Source organism: Rhincodon typus, chromosome 25 (assembly GCF_021869965.1).
Source record: "Rhincodon typus isolate 14 chromosome 25, sRhiTyp1.1, whole genome shotgun sequence".
NCBI classification, from domain to species: Eukaryota; Metazoa; Chordata; class Chondrichthyes; order Orectolobiformes; family Rhincodontidae; genus Rhincodon; species Rhincodon typus.
This window is the reverse complement of record NC_063356.1, coordinates 40,411,468-40,424,834: the sequence shown is the minus strand read 5'-3', so window position 1 is coordinate 40,424,834 and position 13,367 is coordinate 40,411,468. Positions and strand designations below refer to the sequence as shown.

The 13,367-nt window shown below is 40.6% G+C and overlaps 1 protein-coding gene across 1 annotated transcript in view; it reads right to left on the bottom strand.

The window, feature by feature from the left end:
• The window catches only part of LOC109931675 (bile acid receptor), a 152,145-nt gene that overhangs the window by 40,210 nt on the left and 98,568 nt on the right, over positions 1 to 13,367 (bottom strand). The window contains exon 4 of the mRNA XM_048612082.1: positions 374 to 736. Coding sequence (XP_048468039.1) covers positions 374 to 736 — 363 coding nt within the window. The remainder of the gene's footprint in view (positions 1 to 373; positions 737 to 13,367) is intronic.

Genomic DNA, 13,367 nt, shown 5'->3' with positions numbered 1-13,367 from the left:
ATCAACAAAGCGGGTAGCACAGGCTGCATAAGGCAATCATACAAAATAGCATGCAGCAGAAATGAATGAGTAAACCATGATCTCTACATCCAATTTATAAGGTTATCAAATTTGAACATGATTTGGTAACCGTTTCTTCTAATAGTTGTTGGAGTTACAAAATATTAATAGGTATTTGATAATGAATTTAAATTGTGAAACATAGTTCTTATTATGTGTGACATTGTATAGTTTTATACTGTACCTGAAAATCTTCAAAGTTTATACAATTGGGCACACATGAGTGAAGGCTCTATTACAATGGTGAATCCAGACATATCTCATGAATAATAAATGAAGATAAAACATTGTGACATGTAAATGGCATCCTTACCTTTGCAACCTTCACAGGTTAGTGCGTTATAGTGATAGCCAGAGGCTTTGTCCCCACACACCACACAGAGCTCCTCCTCACCCTTTATTCGCAAAGATGAATGGTTGAGTCTAGGTCTCTTCATCACAGGTATTCCTGTATCAACATCATTGGGGTCCAGGTACTGTGACTTATTTAGTTCATATGAGTTAGGTGAATAAAGCCCTTCAGCTGAATACTGTGGGTAGTAATTGTGGGCAGAATAGTGTGTTTGTGGCTGGGGTGCTGCCATCGGAGAGAATTGCATGCTGGGATACTGGCTGTATGACGTCATCTGCAGATCTGGATCTTGAAGTGGATAGCTGATCTGATCTGTCAAAACTTCTGCATTTAAAACAGACTAGAAATTATTTTTTGGTAATAAATCTTAACATGAATCTATTATTTTTCCAATGAAGTTATTCACCATCTCCAACTCAAAGGAATTGATTGTTAATTCAGTGTCGCAGTGATGCAAAATTTTGATATTATTGACTTTTAGAGACAACAGGTAGCTTAATAAATAACAAAACAACAGGTTACCGTTATAATGATGCATAATTAGTGTTGGTGCATAAACGGCATAATCTACAACAGCAGGATGGAATTTTATTCCCTAGGGCAGCATGGTCATAATGGTACTGGACTAGTCATCAAGAGGCCTGAACCAATATACTGGGAAAATGAAAGCTGGCAACTATTTTAGTTCCAGTCAAGACAACATGGATCATTCCACCTGACTGTTTAATCAAGGCAGGCAAACTTTCGATTTGGAGTGGGGGAGGAACAGTTGAGAGTTTGGCAGTGTCTCTGAAACTGCACTAATCAGACTGAAGGCTGCTTAAAGCCATCCCTTGCCCTTGCTTCTGAATCCTGTGATCCACCCTCCACAGACTTCCACTCTGGAGGAATCACCCTCCCCAGAATGACACTTACCTTCCCATGGACAATTCTCTATCCTAGGAGCATTGTACCATCAGCAGCCACAGTCTCCACTGTGGTGCTGCTGAGTTTGCGACCAAAGCTGCTAAGGCCAGCAGATCTTGGTGGCCAGGACTTCCTCATCCCAGGCGTTCTAACACTGATAGAAATTTTATTATTAACGAATCAGCTAATGATTGTTGGAAGATTAAGTGTTTACATATCTTGACAAGCTATGGGTTGCTTTCTTCCAACCTGTGGTGTTGCATGTAAAAGATGCCAGTAAGTAAATGAGTTGGGTTTGTGCAACAAGTGAAGATAGTTTCATTGTTACTATTACCAAGATAGGCTTTATAATCCCAGGTCGATTAATTAAATTTAAATCCCATCGACTACCATGCCACCCAGGAGTTGGCTTGGGCTTTTGGATTACCAAACTAATGATATTACCACTTCACTATCATCTTCCCCAGACTCTAGCTACCCTCTGTAATAGCCTAGCAAGCCACCCTGTTGTACCAAATCGCTAATGAAATGTGGAATAAGAATAAAATCAAATGGACCATACAACAACAACCCAGGCGCTGGAACAGACAGAAGCACATCCTGCAAAGTCCTTCTCACTAACACCAGAAGACTTATGCCAAAATAAGAAAAACTGACATATAGATCATGAGCAACGGCCTGAAAGAGCCATACTCACAGAATCATACTTATTGCTAATGCACAGATACTACTATCATCACCCTGGGAAAATCCTGTTTCACTAGTAGGACAGACCAATCTCAGGTAGAATGTCAGTGATTTATAGCTGGGAGGGAGTAGTCCTGACGGTCTCCAACATTGACTCTGGGCCCCATGACATCTCACTACATTTGGTCAAATATGATGAACTGCCAGATGATAGATGCAGGTACAGTTACAACAGTTAAAAGACATTTGGATACATGAATAGGAAAGGTTTAAGAGGGATATGCGCCAAATGTAAGCAAGTGGGACTAGTTTAGCTTGGGAAACTTGGACAGCATGGAAGAATTGGACTGAAGTGTCTGTTTCCATGCTGTATGACTCTGTGACTCAATGATTCTATGAACAAGGAAATCTGCTGCTTACCACTTACTGCATTCCTTTAGCTGAACAATCAACATACCTCCATGTTCAACATAACTTGGAAGAAGCACTAAGTGAAGCAAAGACCTAGAACGTAATCTGGGTGGAGAACTTAAATGTCCATCACTAAGGTCGCATCACCATTGACAAAGGTGGTCAGGTCCTAAAGAACATACTTGTCAGAGGCTTGAGGCAGGTGGTATGAGGATGGAAAAAAAGGAGAAACCTACTTGAGTTGTCCTTGCCAAACTGCTAGTCACAGATGTATTTGTCCATTACAGTATTGGTAAGAGTAACCACTGTACAATCCTTCACATTGAGGACACCATCAGCTATGTTGTGCAGCACTACCATTGTAGTTGATTGGATAGATTCTAAACAAATCTAGCACTTGAAAAGTGGACATCCATGAGACACAGTGAGCTGTAAGCAGCAGCAGCAGAATTCTATTCAATCACAGCCTGGAAACTCATGGTTCAGCATATCCTTCACTTTACCATTATCATTAAGCCAGGCAACCAAGCATTGTTCACCAAGGAGTGTCTGGAACAGTACCAGGCATACCGAAAAATAAGCAGTTCCCACTATCTCTGATACCTAAAACTAAGATGTCAACCTAGTGAAAAAATGCTGGACAAATCTGATCTGGTTCTATTACTACCCAGTCAGTGTACTGTTGATCATTAGCTAAATGAAGGAAGGTGTCCTTCTCAGCAATATCAAACAGCACGTACTCAGCAGTAACCTGCTCACTGATGCTCAGTTTGGGATCAACCAAGGCCCTGGTCCAATCATCGACAAAGGAGTCCAATTCCAAAGGTGAGCTGAGAATGACAGCCTTAACATCAAGTCAGTATTTGACTCAGTGTGGCTTCAAGAAGCACCAATAAAATTTGAGCCAATAGGAATCAGTGAAAACTTTCCTCTGGCTACAAAATATAAAGCGAAATGATTGTGATAGGGTTAAGGTCAGGGTTAGGGTTAGTGTTAGTTGTTGGCAGTCAGTTATCTCAGTCTCCCTGCTGTAGGAGTTCTCCACACCACAGGGAGTGTCCTGGGCCTAGTCACCTTCAGCTGCTGTATCAATGATCTGGGCATCTCTGGCTAGGCCAGCACTTATTACCTATTCCTACTTGCCCATGGTGCAGTGAAGAGGCAACTACATTACTGTAAGTCTGGAGTCACATGTAGGTCAGACCAGGTGAAAACCAATTTCCTTCCCTACAGGACATTAATGATTCAGGCAAGTTTTTAATGACAATCAACAACAGTTTCATTGTCAACATTATACATTTAAATTTAGATTAATTATTGATTTCAAATTCTAACAGCTGCCATTGTGGGATTCAAGCCAGGGACTTCAGAACATTAACTGAGTCTCTAGATTAATAGTGTAGCAATAATACCAATAGGCCATCACCTCGCCCACAATAGCTTAGCTATTTGCTACCCCAACTGTCACACTCATTAACTTCACCACCAGTGCAAAGTTACAGCAGTATGTAACATCTACAAGATGCACCGCAGCAAACTATCAGGCTCTTTTGACATCACACTCAAAACCCACAACTTCTACCATATAGAATGATGAGGCTGATGGGCACATTGAAACCACTACTTGTAATTTCCCTTTCAAGTCACACATCATCCTGACCTGGAACTATATCACTGCTTGGTCACATTTCTGAATCTCCCTGCCTAAACGCACTACTTACCCAAATGGATCAAAGCAGTACAAAAAGATGGCTTTTTTTTAGTCACTAGCAGGATGAGGGCATTGCTGGCTTTGCAGTATTTATTGCCCATCCCTAATTCCCCAGAGGGCTGCTCAGAGTCAACCACATTGCTGTGGGTCTGGAGTCACATCTAGGCCAGACCACATAAAAATGGCATTTTTCTGCCCTAAAGGACATTAATGAACTAGATGGGATTTTCTGTTGATCGATTCATGTTCATCATTAGATTCCTAATTCCAGACATTTTTATTGAATTCAAATTCCACCATCTGCCATGGCGGGATTCAAATCTGGGTCTCCAGAACATTATCTGGGTCTCTGGATTAACAGTCCAGCGATAATACCATTAGGCCATTGCCTCCCCATATTACCACCAGCTTTCCACTAGACATGGGCAATAAATGCTGGTCATACCAGCAGCACCATATTCCATGAAGAAATAAAAAAAATTACATGGCACATTAGTGAGATTTCTCATTGTTGCTCTTTCCTGCATGAAGATTACTTTTTTGCCAATTGTGAAAATGCACAGAAATGATATATGTAATTCCTACATTAAAGAACAATTATTAGAAGAGATATCCGCCAATTGTGACACACCTGCAGTAATGCTCAAACTCTTCTCAAGCATCCATGAAGTTAGTTAACTGGAATAAATGATGTAATGTTTGTTGATCCAGCTGTGGAGTGCATAGTTTTGTTAGACAACATTCAAAAGCAAGCAAGATCATCAGGTTAATTTCTCTTCATCTCGTATTCTAAAAAGACCACAATCAGGGATATATCACCTCTTCTGAGAGACCTCCACTTCAATTTTTAATGCCTTGGGATCTTTTATCAAGGTCTATGGGGTTCAAATTTAGTGCAGCCACAAAACAAGACCAGGTGACATAATGATCTATATCCTTCCTGTCTGTTTGTCTATTGATCATTAGCCACATGCTATCTGTCCCTGCTTAAAGTAACTGCTTAAATTCATTGGAATTTAGAAACATTACTGGCTTTTCTGACCTATGGCTGAGTTTGTGAAACTCTGAGTTTTAAACAAATATCTGGAAATTTGTTTTGTAATTTCCCAATACCCATTATCTTTGGAGGAAAAGGAGGAGTCCCCATTTTGAATGCTGAACAGCCCAGAATCAGCAGAGGTAGAGAGACACATAGAAAGAAAATATTCATTTCCAGAAGACCTTCTTACATCCATCTACTTAATTCGGAGGAGCTGTTCCTTCACTGCCTCAGTTTAGCAGAGAACTTGTCTGTGGGATTGTGCTCATTCTTCAGCCGTATTTGTGGCTTCATTGTCAAGGTTACTATAACCTGAACTTTAATTGCTTAAGAGATATCAGGGAGCTTTGACAAAAATAATCACAATATCTGCTAGTTTGCATGGATCAATACATTGAGAAAATGTTCTTTGCAGTACTTTCCAAGCTGACTAAATATAGTAACTTCCACAGGGAGCCACAGGACCATCAGGTAAGAACTTTTTTCCAGATGTCAGGGATTCCTACAATACAAGACTGATCTGTAGAACACATGGTGCCCTTTCTGTGTCCTCCTTAAATGAATTGAAAATGACTTCTGATGTATTAATATTCAATTTATGCGTAACCATCAATTCAAGCTAATAGTGCATTGCAGTATCTCAAAATAAGGATATTGAGTGAGATTAAGGCTCGTGTGAAGATTTGTAGCTCGGGTTGTGGATGAGGTTGTTGACTTCCTTGCTGAGCTGGCTGGTTGTCGTACAGACATTTTGTCACCATGCTAGGTAACATCATCAGTGCGGCCTCTGATGAAGCGATGTCGTTCTACTCCGCTTGGTATGTATGTGGTCCGGTCTGTTAAGTTGGGTTGTGTCAGTTCCGGTACTGTTCGGCATGGGTTTGTATATGGAGTGTAATTCCACATGTTTATTGATTGCATTACGGGTGGAGAACCAGGCCTCTAGGAACTCCCGTGCTTGTCTGTGGTTGGCTTGGGCTGGGATGGTCATGTTGTCCCAGTTAAATTGATGGCCTTCATTGTCCGAGTGCACTGAGATGAGGGAAAGTTCATTGTGTGGTTTTGCTGCTAGCTGGTGTTTGTGTGAATCCTGATATCTAGTTTCCTTCTAGTCTGGCCGATGTAATGTTTGTTGCAGTCACTGCAAGGTATTTTGTAAACTACATTGGTCCTGCATGTCATGGGTATGGGGTCTTTAGTTCTTGTGAGTGTTTGTTGTAGTGTAGCTGTGGGTTTGTGTGCCACCATGATTCCTAGTGGTCGTAGGAGTCTCGTTGTCAGTTCTGATATATTCTTGATATAGGGTAGTGTGACCAGTGTATTGGGACATACTGTGTCCTCTTGGCATTGTCTATCTAGTAGGTACCTGCAGATGAGTTGTTGGGATATCCATTGTTAGCAAAGACCTTGTATAGATGCTCTTTCTCCTTCTTGCATAGTTCTGGCATGTTACAGTGAGTTGTGGTCCATTTGAATAGTATCCTAACACAGCTTTGTTTGTGGATGTTACGGTTATTGCTGTGGAAATTGAGGATTTGGTCAGTGTGGGTTGCCTTCCTATATACTGTGGTTTGGAACTCCCCGTTGGTCATTCGTTCTACCCTGACATGTAGAAATGGAAGTTTATTGTTATCTTCCTCTTCTCTGGTAAATTTGATCCCGGTGAAAAGGTTGTTGATGAGATCGTGTGTCTCTTCTAACTTGGTGCTTTTACTGATGACAAATGTGTCATCCATGAATCAGATCCATGGTTTTGGCAGTATGCTGGGGAGGGTAATGCATTCCAATCTTTGCATGACTGCCTCTGCAATAAATCCTGAAATGGGTGACCCCGTAGGTGTGCCATTGATTTTTTTGTATACGTGACCATTAAAGGTAAATTGTGTGGTGGGGCATGGGTCCAGGAGTCTGAGTATGTTGTCCTTGCTGATGGAGCTGTTGGAGTCAGTGTTTCTGCTGTATCCAGTAATGTGGCAAGTGTTTCTTTGGCTAGTGATATGTTAATGGACGTGAATAGTGCTGTGACATCAAAGGATACCATAACCTTGTCGTTGTTGATTTTAGAACCTCAAGATCAATAGCAGAGGAAATTCATTTGTGTTAAGCATTCATCTGTAATTTTCAATAATTCCTTGTCTCTATTAATTTTTTGATTGTTAAAATGGTTTAACTTCTTGCATGAGAAATAAAATCTATTGTATCCTCCAATTTTGTTGTGACACATGGGCGTTGTTGTCTGGCCAGCATTTATTTATTGTTGACCTTGAGAATGTGGTAGTGAGCTGCCTTCTTGAACCACTGCAATCCATGTGCTATCGTTACCCACACCTTTAGGGAGGAAATTCTAGGATTTTGACCTAGTGACACTGAAGCAATATATTTCCAAGTCAGGTGAATAGCTTGGATGGGGTGGTGTTCCCATGCATCTGCTGTCATTGTCCTTCTAGCTGGAAGTGTTTATGAGTTTGGAAAGTGCTGTCTAAGCATCTTTGGTGCATTTCTATAGGGCGTCTTGTAGATAGTACACACTGAACGTTGCTACTGAACGTTGGTGGGAGGTTTAGGTTAGTGACGGAGTGGATGTTTGTGGATGTGGTGTCCCCCCAAGGTCCTCCTCCCCACTCCCTCTGCAAATCTCCTCTGGCCCAAAGACCTTCTGAAATTTCTATATCCTCTATTCCAGCCTCTTGAACATCTTCTGTTTAAGCCATGTTAGTATTTTGAATGTACCTAGATCCTGGACTCTGGAATTCCCTCTCTAAATGTCTCTACCTCTTCACCTCACTTTCCGTCTTTAACATGTTCCTTTAAGTCCACCTCTTAAATCTTGTAATCCATTTTCCCTAATATCTGCTTTTGTGGCTTGGTGTCATATCATGTTTTGTAGTACCACGTTGAAGTAACTTAGAACAGTTTATTCCATAGAAGACACAATATGAGTATATATTGCTGCTTTTGTGGCTTTGTGCAGATTAATCATACATCACAACTTGTGTGTAACATATGTCATTCCTTGTGCCTATCATCTGTTATACCATGTGTGCATCATACATCATAATTTGTGCATATCATATGTTATACCTTGTGAGCAGCATACATCATACCTTGTGTCTATCAGTTGGGTTACTCTGGCGTGTACATGATGTAGTATAGCCAGTGAAATGATGGCAAAACTAAAACTTCACAAAATAACTGGATCAAAAAGTGCTTTGGTGTACCAATGCAATGTTGTGTTCAATGATATTTGACAGTTTCAAGTCCACTGTTCCTCAGGTTGTAAACACTGTATCATTTTCATTGAACCCCCACAGTGTGGAAACAGGCCATTCAGCCCGACAAGTCCACACTGACTCTCCAAAGAGCATCCCACCCAGACCCTTCCCCTTACCCTTCATTTCCCATGGCTAATCCACCCATCCCTGAACACTATGGGCAATTTAGCATGGCTAATCTACCTATCCTGCAAATCTTTGGACTGTGGGAGGAAACCAGAGCACCCAAAGGAAACTCACGCAGACATGGGGAGAATGTGCAAACTCCACACAGATAGTCACCTGAGGCTGGAATTGAACCCATGCCCCTGGCGCTGTGAGGCAGCAGTACTAACCACTGTGCCACCCCATTTTTAATAGCACAGAAATGGAAAAAGTAATATTTCAAAATCAGGGTTTGTGGAAGGACTTGCTACATTTTTAAAAGCAAGTTACTGAAACTTATTGTGTGTGGTGTTTATACAGTTGCTTTGTTCAAGCAGTGGGAGTAAACTATATGTAAAATGGCCCACAACCAGGGTCATATTGCAGAGTGAAAGTTTGTCAGCAACAAGTAGTTGATTGTTTTGTCTAACTGTGACCTTTCATAGATGCCAAAGTTATCAGCCTGATGACAACTCTCTGATTGGTTCTTGGATAGGTGAACAACTTGTATATTTTAACAAAACAGTGAAAAACCTTTGAACATCTGGAAGGACAGGTGGTGTATCTCCATCTCTTCAGTAAAATATTTGGTGCCTGAAGAAGGACAGTTATTTTCTCCCATCAGTTGTTGAAAGCTGTTTCCCTTAAGCAATAACAAAGAGACTTTGCAGTTAATCAGTTAATGTACCAATTGCCATTTGCCTCCTGTGAAGCAGTGCAGAAACCTGGAAAAGAGGAATGGAAGAACAGAAAGTAGTGCAATGAAAAGGATTATTTTGGTAAATACTGTGGACTGGTGCTATTAAACTGTAATTCTTAGAATTGGGAATTTTAAAAGAGGTGAAAGTTTTAATTAGTAGAGCCGTATGCTGATAGTTCAAAGCCATTTACATGTAATTAAAATATATTCACTTGTAACAAACAGTATTTCTTTTAAGAATGGAAACCTGGTGAATATTTGCTGTTTACTTATTTTGAATAAACAGGGACTTCACAAGCTTTGACTAAATAATTAAGTCTTGGGGTGATCCTGGGAGCAGTTGGGTTTGAGAATCAGAGCACTTTCCAAAGTTGGTCATAACTAGAGATTTGGGGCCTTGGTATTATTTTGAAACAGAGACAATGAGAATTTGGTTGCCGCATTAGTATGTGATGAAGATCATGAAAACACCAGGTCTGTACTGCAAATAGGAAAGAGCACTGAAAATTGAAAAGCATTTGCTGCAAGTGATCAGAATGATCAAGATAGCACTGACACTGAACAACTCCTTGTGATCTTCCTACAGGAGATCTTATTCTAACATTTCTTGTAACCGTTCCACACTTTTACACCTAAATTCTAAGTCTGTAAAAATTACAAATAATGTTCTTTTATTACACTGACGAATGGACTCTATAACTTCAAATAATGTTGATCTTGTTAATGTTGATATTGCTTTGCGCACCTCATGTGCAGAGTAATCTGTATGCCTCACTCTGTTTAAGCACCCTATGCTCTATATGTCCTTGCTTACTGTAATCTGCCTGTACTGCTCGCAAACAAAGCCTTTCACTGTACTTAGGTACACATGACCTCAATAAATCAAATCAAATCAAATCAAAAAGTGATGGAGCTGTCCCTGACCATCTTAAGTGAACTTCCAAAAACCAAGTTACTGAATTGGCACGTAGTGTTGAGGGTGGTTTTGCCTGGTAAAACGAAGAAGGCAGATATAATTGAAGTACTATCACAACATTTGGATTTAGCAGAAATTATAAAAGAGACGTGGTTCTTAAGGCAGTGAAATATCAAAGTTGGGTAAAATTTAGTGTCTGATGATACAACTTGAGCATTAGAAAAATTTAAAACAACATGAATTTTAAAAAAGCTGAAAATGGAATTCCACAAGGAAGAAAAAGGTGAGACAATAGAATTAAAAAGACTGAAAATGGAATTGAGAAAACTTGAATCAGAATTGCAATGGGAAAGAAAAGGAAGATGAGGGAGGTAAAAAGAGCCAGAAGTTAAATATCAGCTTAAAATGACGTTTGTTTTAAAAAAAAAGGCATCAGATGCTGATGCAGGCCCTGATGAGGTGAATTCTAAGTCATTATCTAAAGTCAAGTAAGGAAATGTTTAACTTTGTACAAGCCCTGCCAAATTTTGAGAAAAAAGGATGTGAAGGCAATCTTCATGTCATTGGAGAAAATTGTGAGACAAATGAACTGGCAAAAGGGAACCTGGACATTACTCATGCAGAGAAAGTACACAGGTGTCAGAGGAGGTTTCCGGGATTAAGACACTTTAAAGAAAACTGTTGGCTGTATATAAGCTAGTGCCTGAGGCATATAGACTAAGGTTCCAAAGTTTAAGGAAACAGTCTAGGCAAGCCAATCTTAAATTCAAAAGGGTTAAGCAAAGTAATTTTGGTAGGCGGATGTGAGCATTAGCAGCTGAAACCACATATAAAGTTCTTGAAGAGATTATTCTCCTGGAGGAATTTAAAAACTCACAACCTTCAGTAATAAGAATCCATATTGAAGACCAGAGGATTGCACTTAGAGACAGGCAGCAATAGTGGCCAACAATTGTGAGCTAATCTATAAAACTAAACGTTTTTACTGTCACCTCCATAAATTTGAAAGGGATTGAAAGTGGAAGAGTGAAAAGAAGGCCAAATAGCAAGATAAAGAATAGACAACTGTGGATGTCTGAAGGTCTCCTCCTCAGATCACAGAGGAAATCACTGAGGGTGAAGGTACAAATCAAAGACTGAAGTGTTTCCATTATAACAAGATGGGACACATTCATTCAGAATACTGGAATTTACAAGAGAAAACAATGGGGCATACTGGCGTGTGAAAGAATGAGTCTGAAAAGGGAACTCAAAAGAAAAATGCCACAGATCAAATTGTAGCTGGAACTATAAGGTAAATGACTCGTGGTAAATTTTGCATTGAGTACAGTAGAGGTACATAGGGTAGGTGAGAAATATAAAGAACTTTTGTCTAAAGGGAGGATAGCCCCATTTTCAACAAATGATGCAGCCTAAACCCTTAACTGTACAAAGGTTATAGGAGTGACTGAAACTTTTGCTGGAGTGACATTTAGTTTTCTTACCAGGATTTCAATGAAAGCCAGAGTGTTGGTAAATTGGATAAGTGGAAAATATATCCCAATTCCATTGTACAAAATGGTAATTTGAGTGTGTGTCCTGTTATTTGGACTAGTGCAATTTGAGGTAGTTAAGAATTTACCCATAGATTGAGTGAATTTACTCCTGTGGAATGATTTAGCAGGACTGAAAGTTATAGTTTCGCCTATAATCACTGAGATTCCAGTGATGTTAAAGAAATGGAACAGTTGTGGTTGGTTGGCTCGCCCGCCGAGCTGGTTTGTTGTTCCGCAGATATTTCATTACCCTCCTGGGCAACATCATCAGTGTAGCCTCCGATGAAGCGCCATTTTGTTTTCCTGCCTGGTTTTTAAACTTTGGAGTCTGTTGAGCTGGATTATCTCACTTCCAGTTTTCCTTCGCAATGGAGTGTGTATGGGATTGAGTTCTATGTGTTTGTTGATGGCTTTCTTCATAGAGTACCAGGCTTCTAGGAACTCCCATGCCTGTCTCTGCTTTGCTTGTCCCAGGATACTGGACCTATGCCTCACCACCCACTTCACTTTCAATGGCCAAACATACGAACAGATCAATGGGACACCGATGGGATCCCCTATCTCCAGACTAATAGCCAAGGTGGTGATGCAAAGACTGGAAAGTATAGCCCTTCTGCTAATCCAACCAAAACTATGGATATGCTACGTGTACGACACTTTTGTCATCATTAAACGGACCAAACGAGAGGAGACACAGAAACTAATAAACAACACCCTCACCGGAATCAAATTCACCAGAGAGGAGGAAAAGAACAAACAGCTCCCATTCCTGGACATCATGGTAGAGTGCAGGAAAAATTTGGAATTCCAAAGAAAAGTACACAGAAAAGCCACACACACTGACCAAGTACTGAACTTCAACAGTAACACGCACAAATGAAGCTGCGTGCGAACATTATTTAAACGGGTAACAACACACTGCAGTAGCACAGAGCTACGCTGAGAAGAAGAAGAGTACCTCTTCCAGGTATTCAAGGACAATGGATACCTGAAAAACTGGGTCAGAAGATGCCTATTACACGAACAACACCAGGAAGATACTACACGCCCCGACACACTCATCACGCTACCTTACATCAGGAACACATCGGAACTAACCACAAGACTCCTACGGCCACTGGGCATCAGAGCAACACACAAACCCACATCAAACCTATGACAACTGCTCACTCGAACCAAAGATCCACTATCCACTATGGACAGGACCAATATCATATACAAGATTCCCGGCCAAGACTGTGACAAACACTACATCAGACAAACAGGAAGGAAATTAATAACAAGGGTACACGAACACCAATTGGCTACAAAAAGACATGACCAATACTCACTCATCTCTATCCACATGGATAAGGAGAACCACCACTTTGACTGGGACAACACCAAGATCCTGGGACCAGCAAAGCAGAGACAGGCATGGGAATTCCTGGAAGCCCGGTACTCCACAAAGAAAGCCATCAACAAACACATAGAACTCGACCCCATATACACTCCATTGCGAAGGAAAACCGGAAGTGAGGCAATCCACCTCAACGGACTCCAGAGTTTAAAAACCAGGTGGGAAAACACAATGGCGCTTCATCGGAGGCTGCACTAATGATGTTACCCAGCAGGGTAATGAAATATCTGTGGAA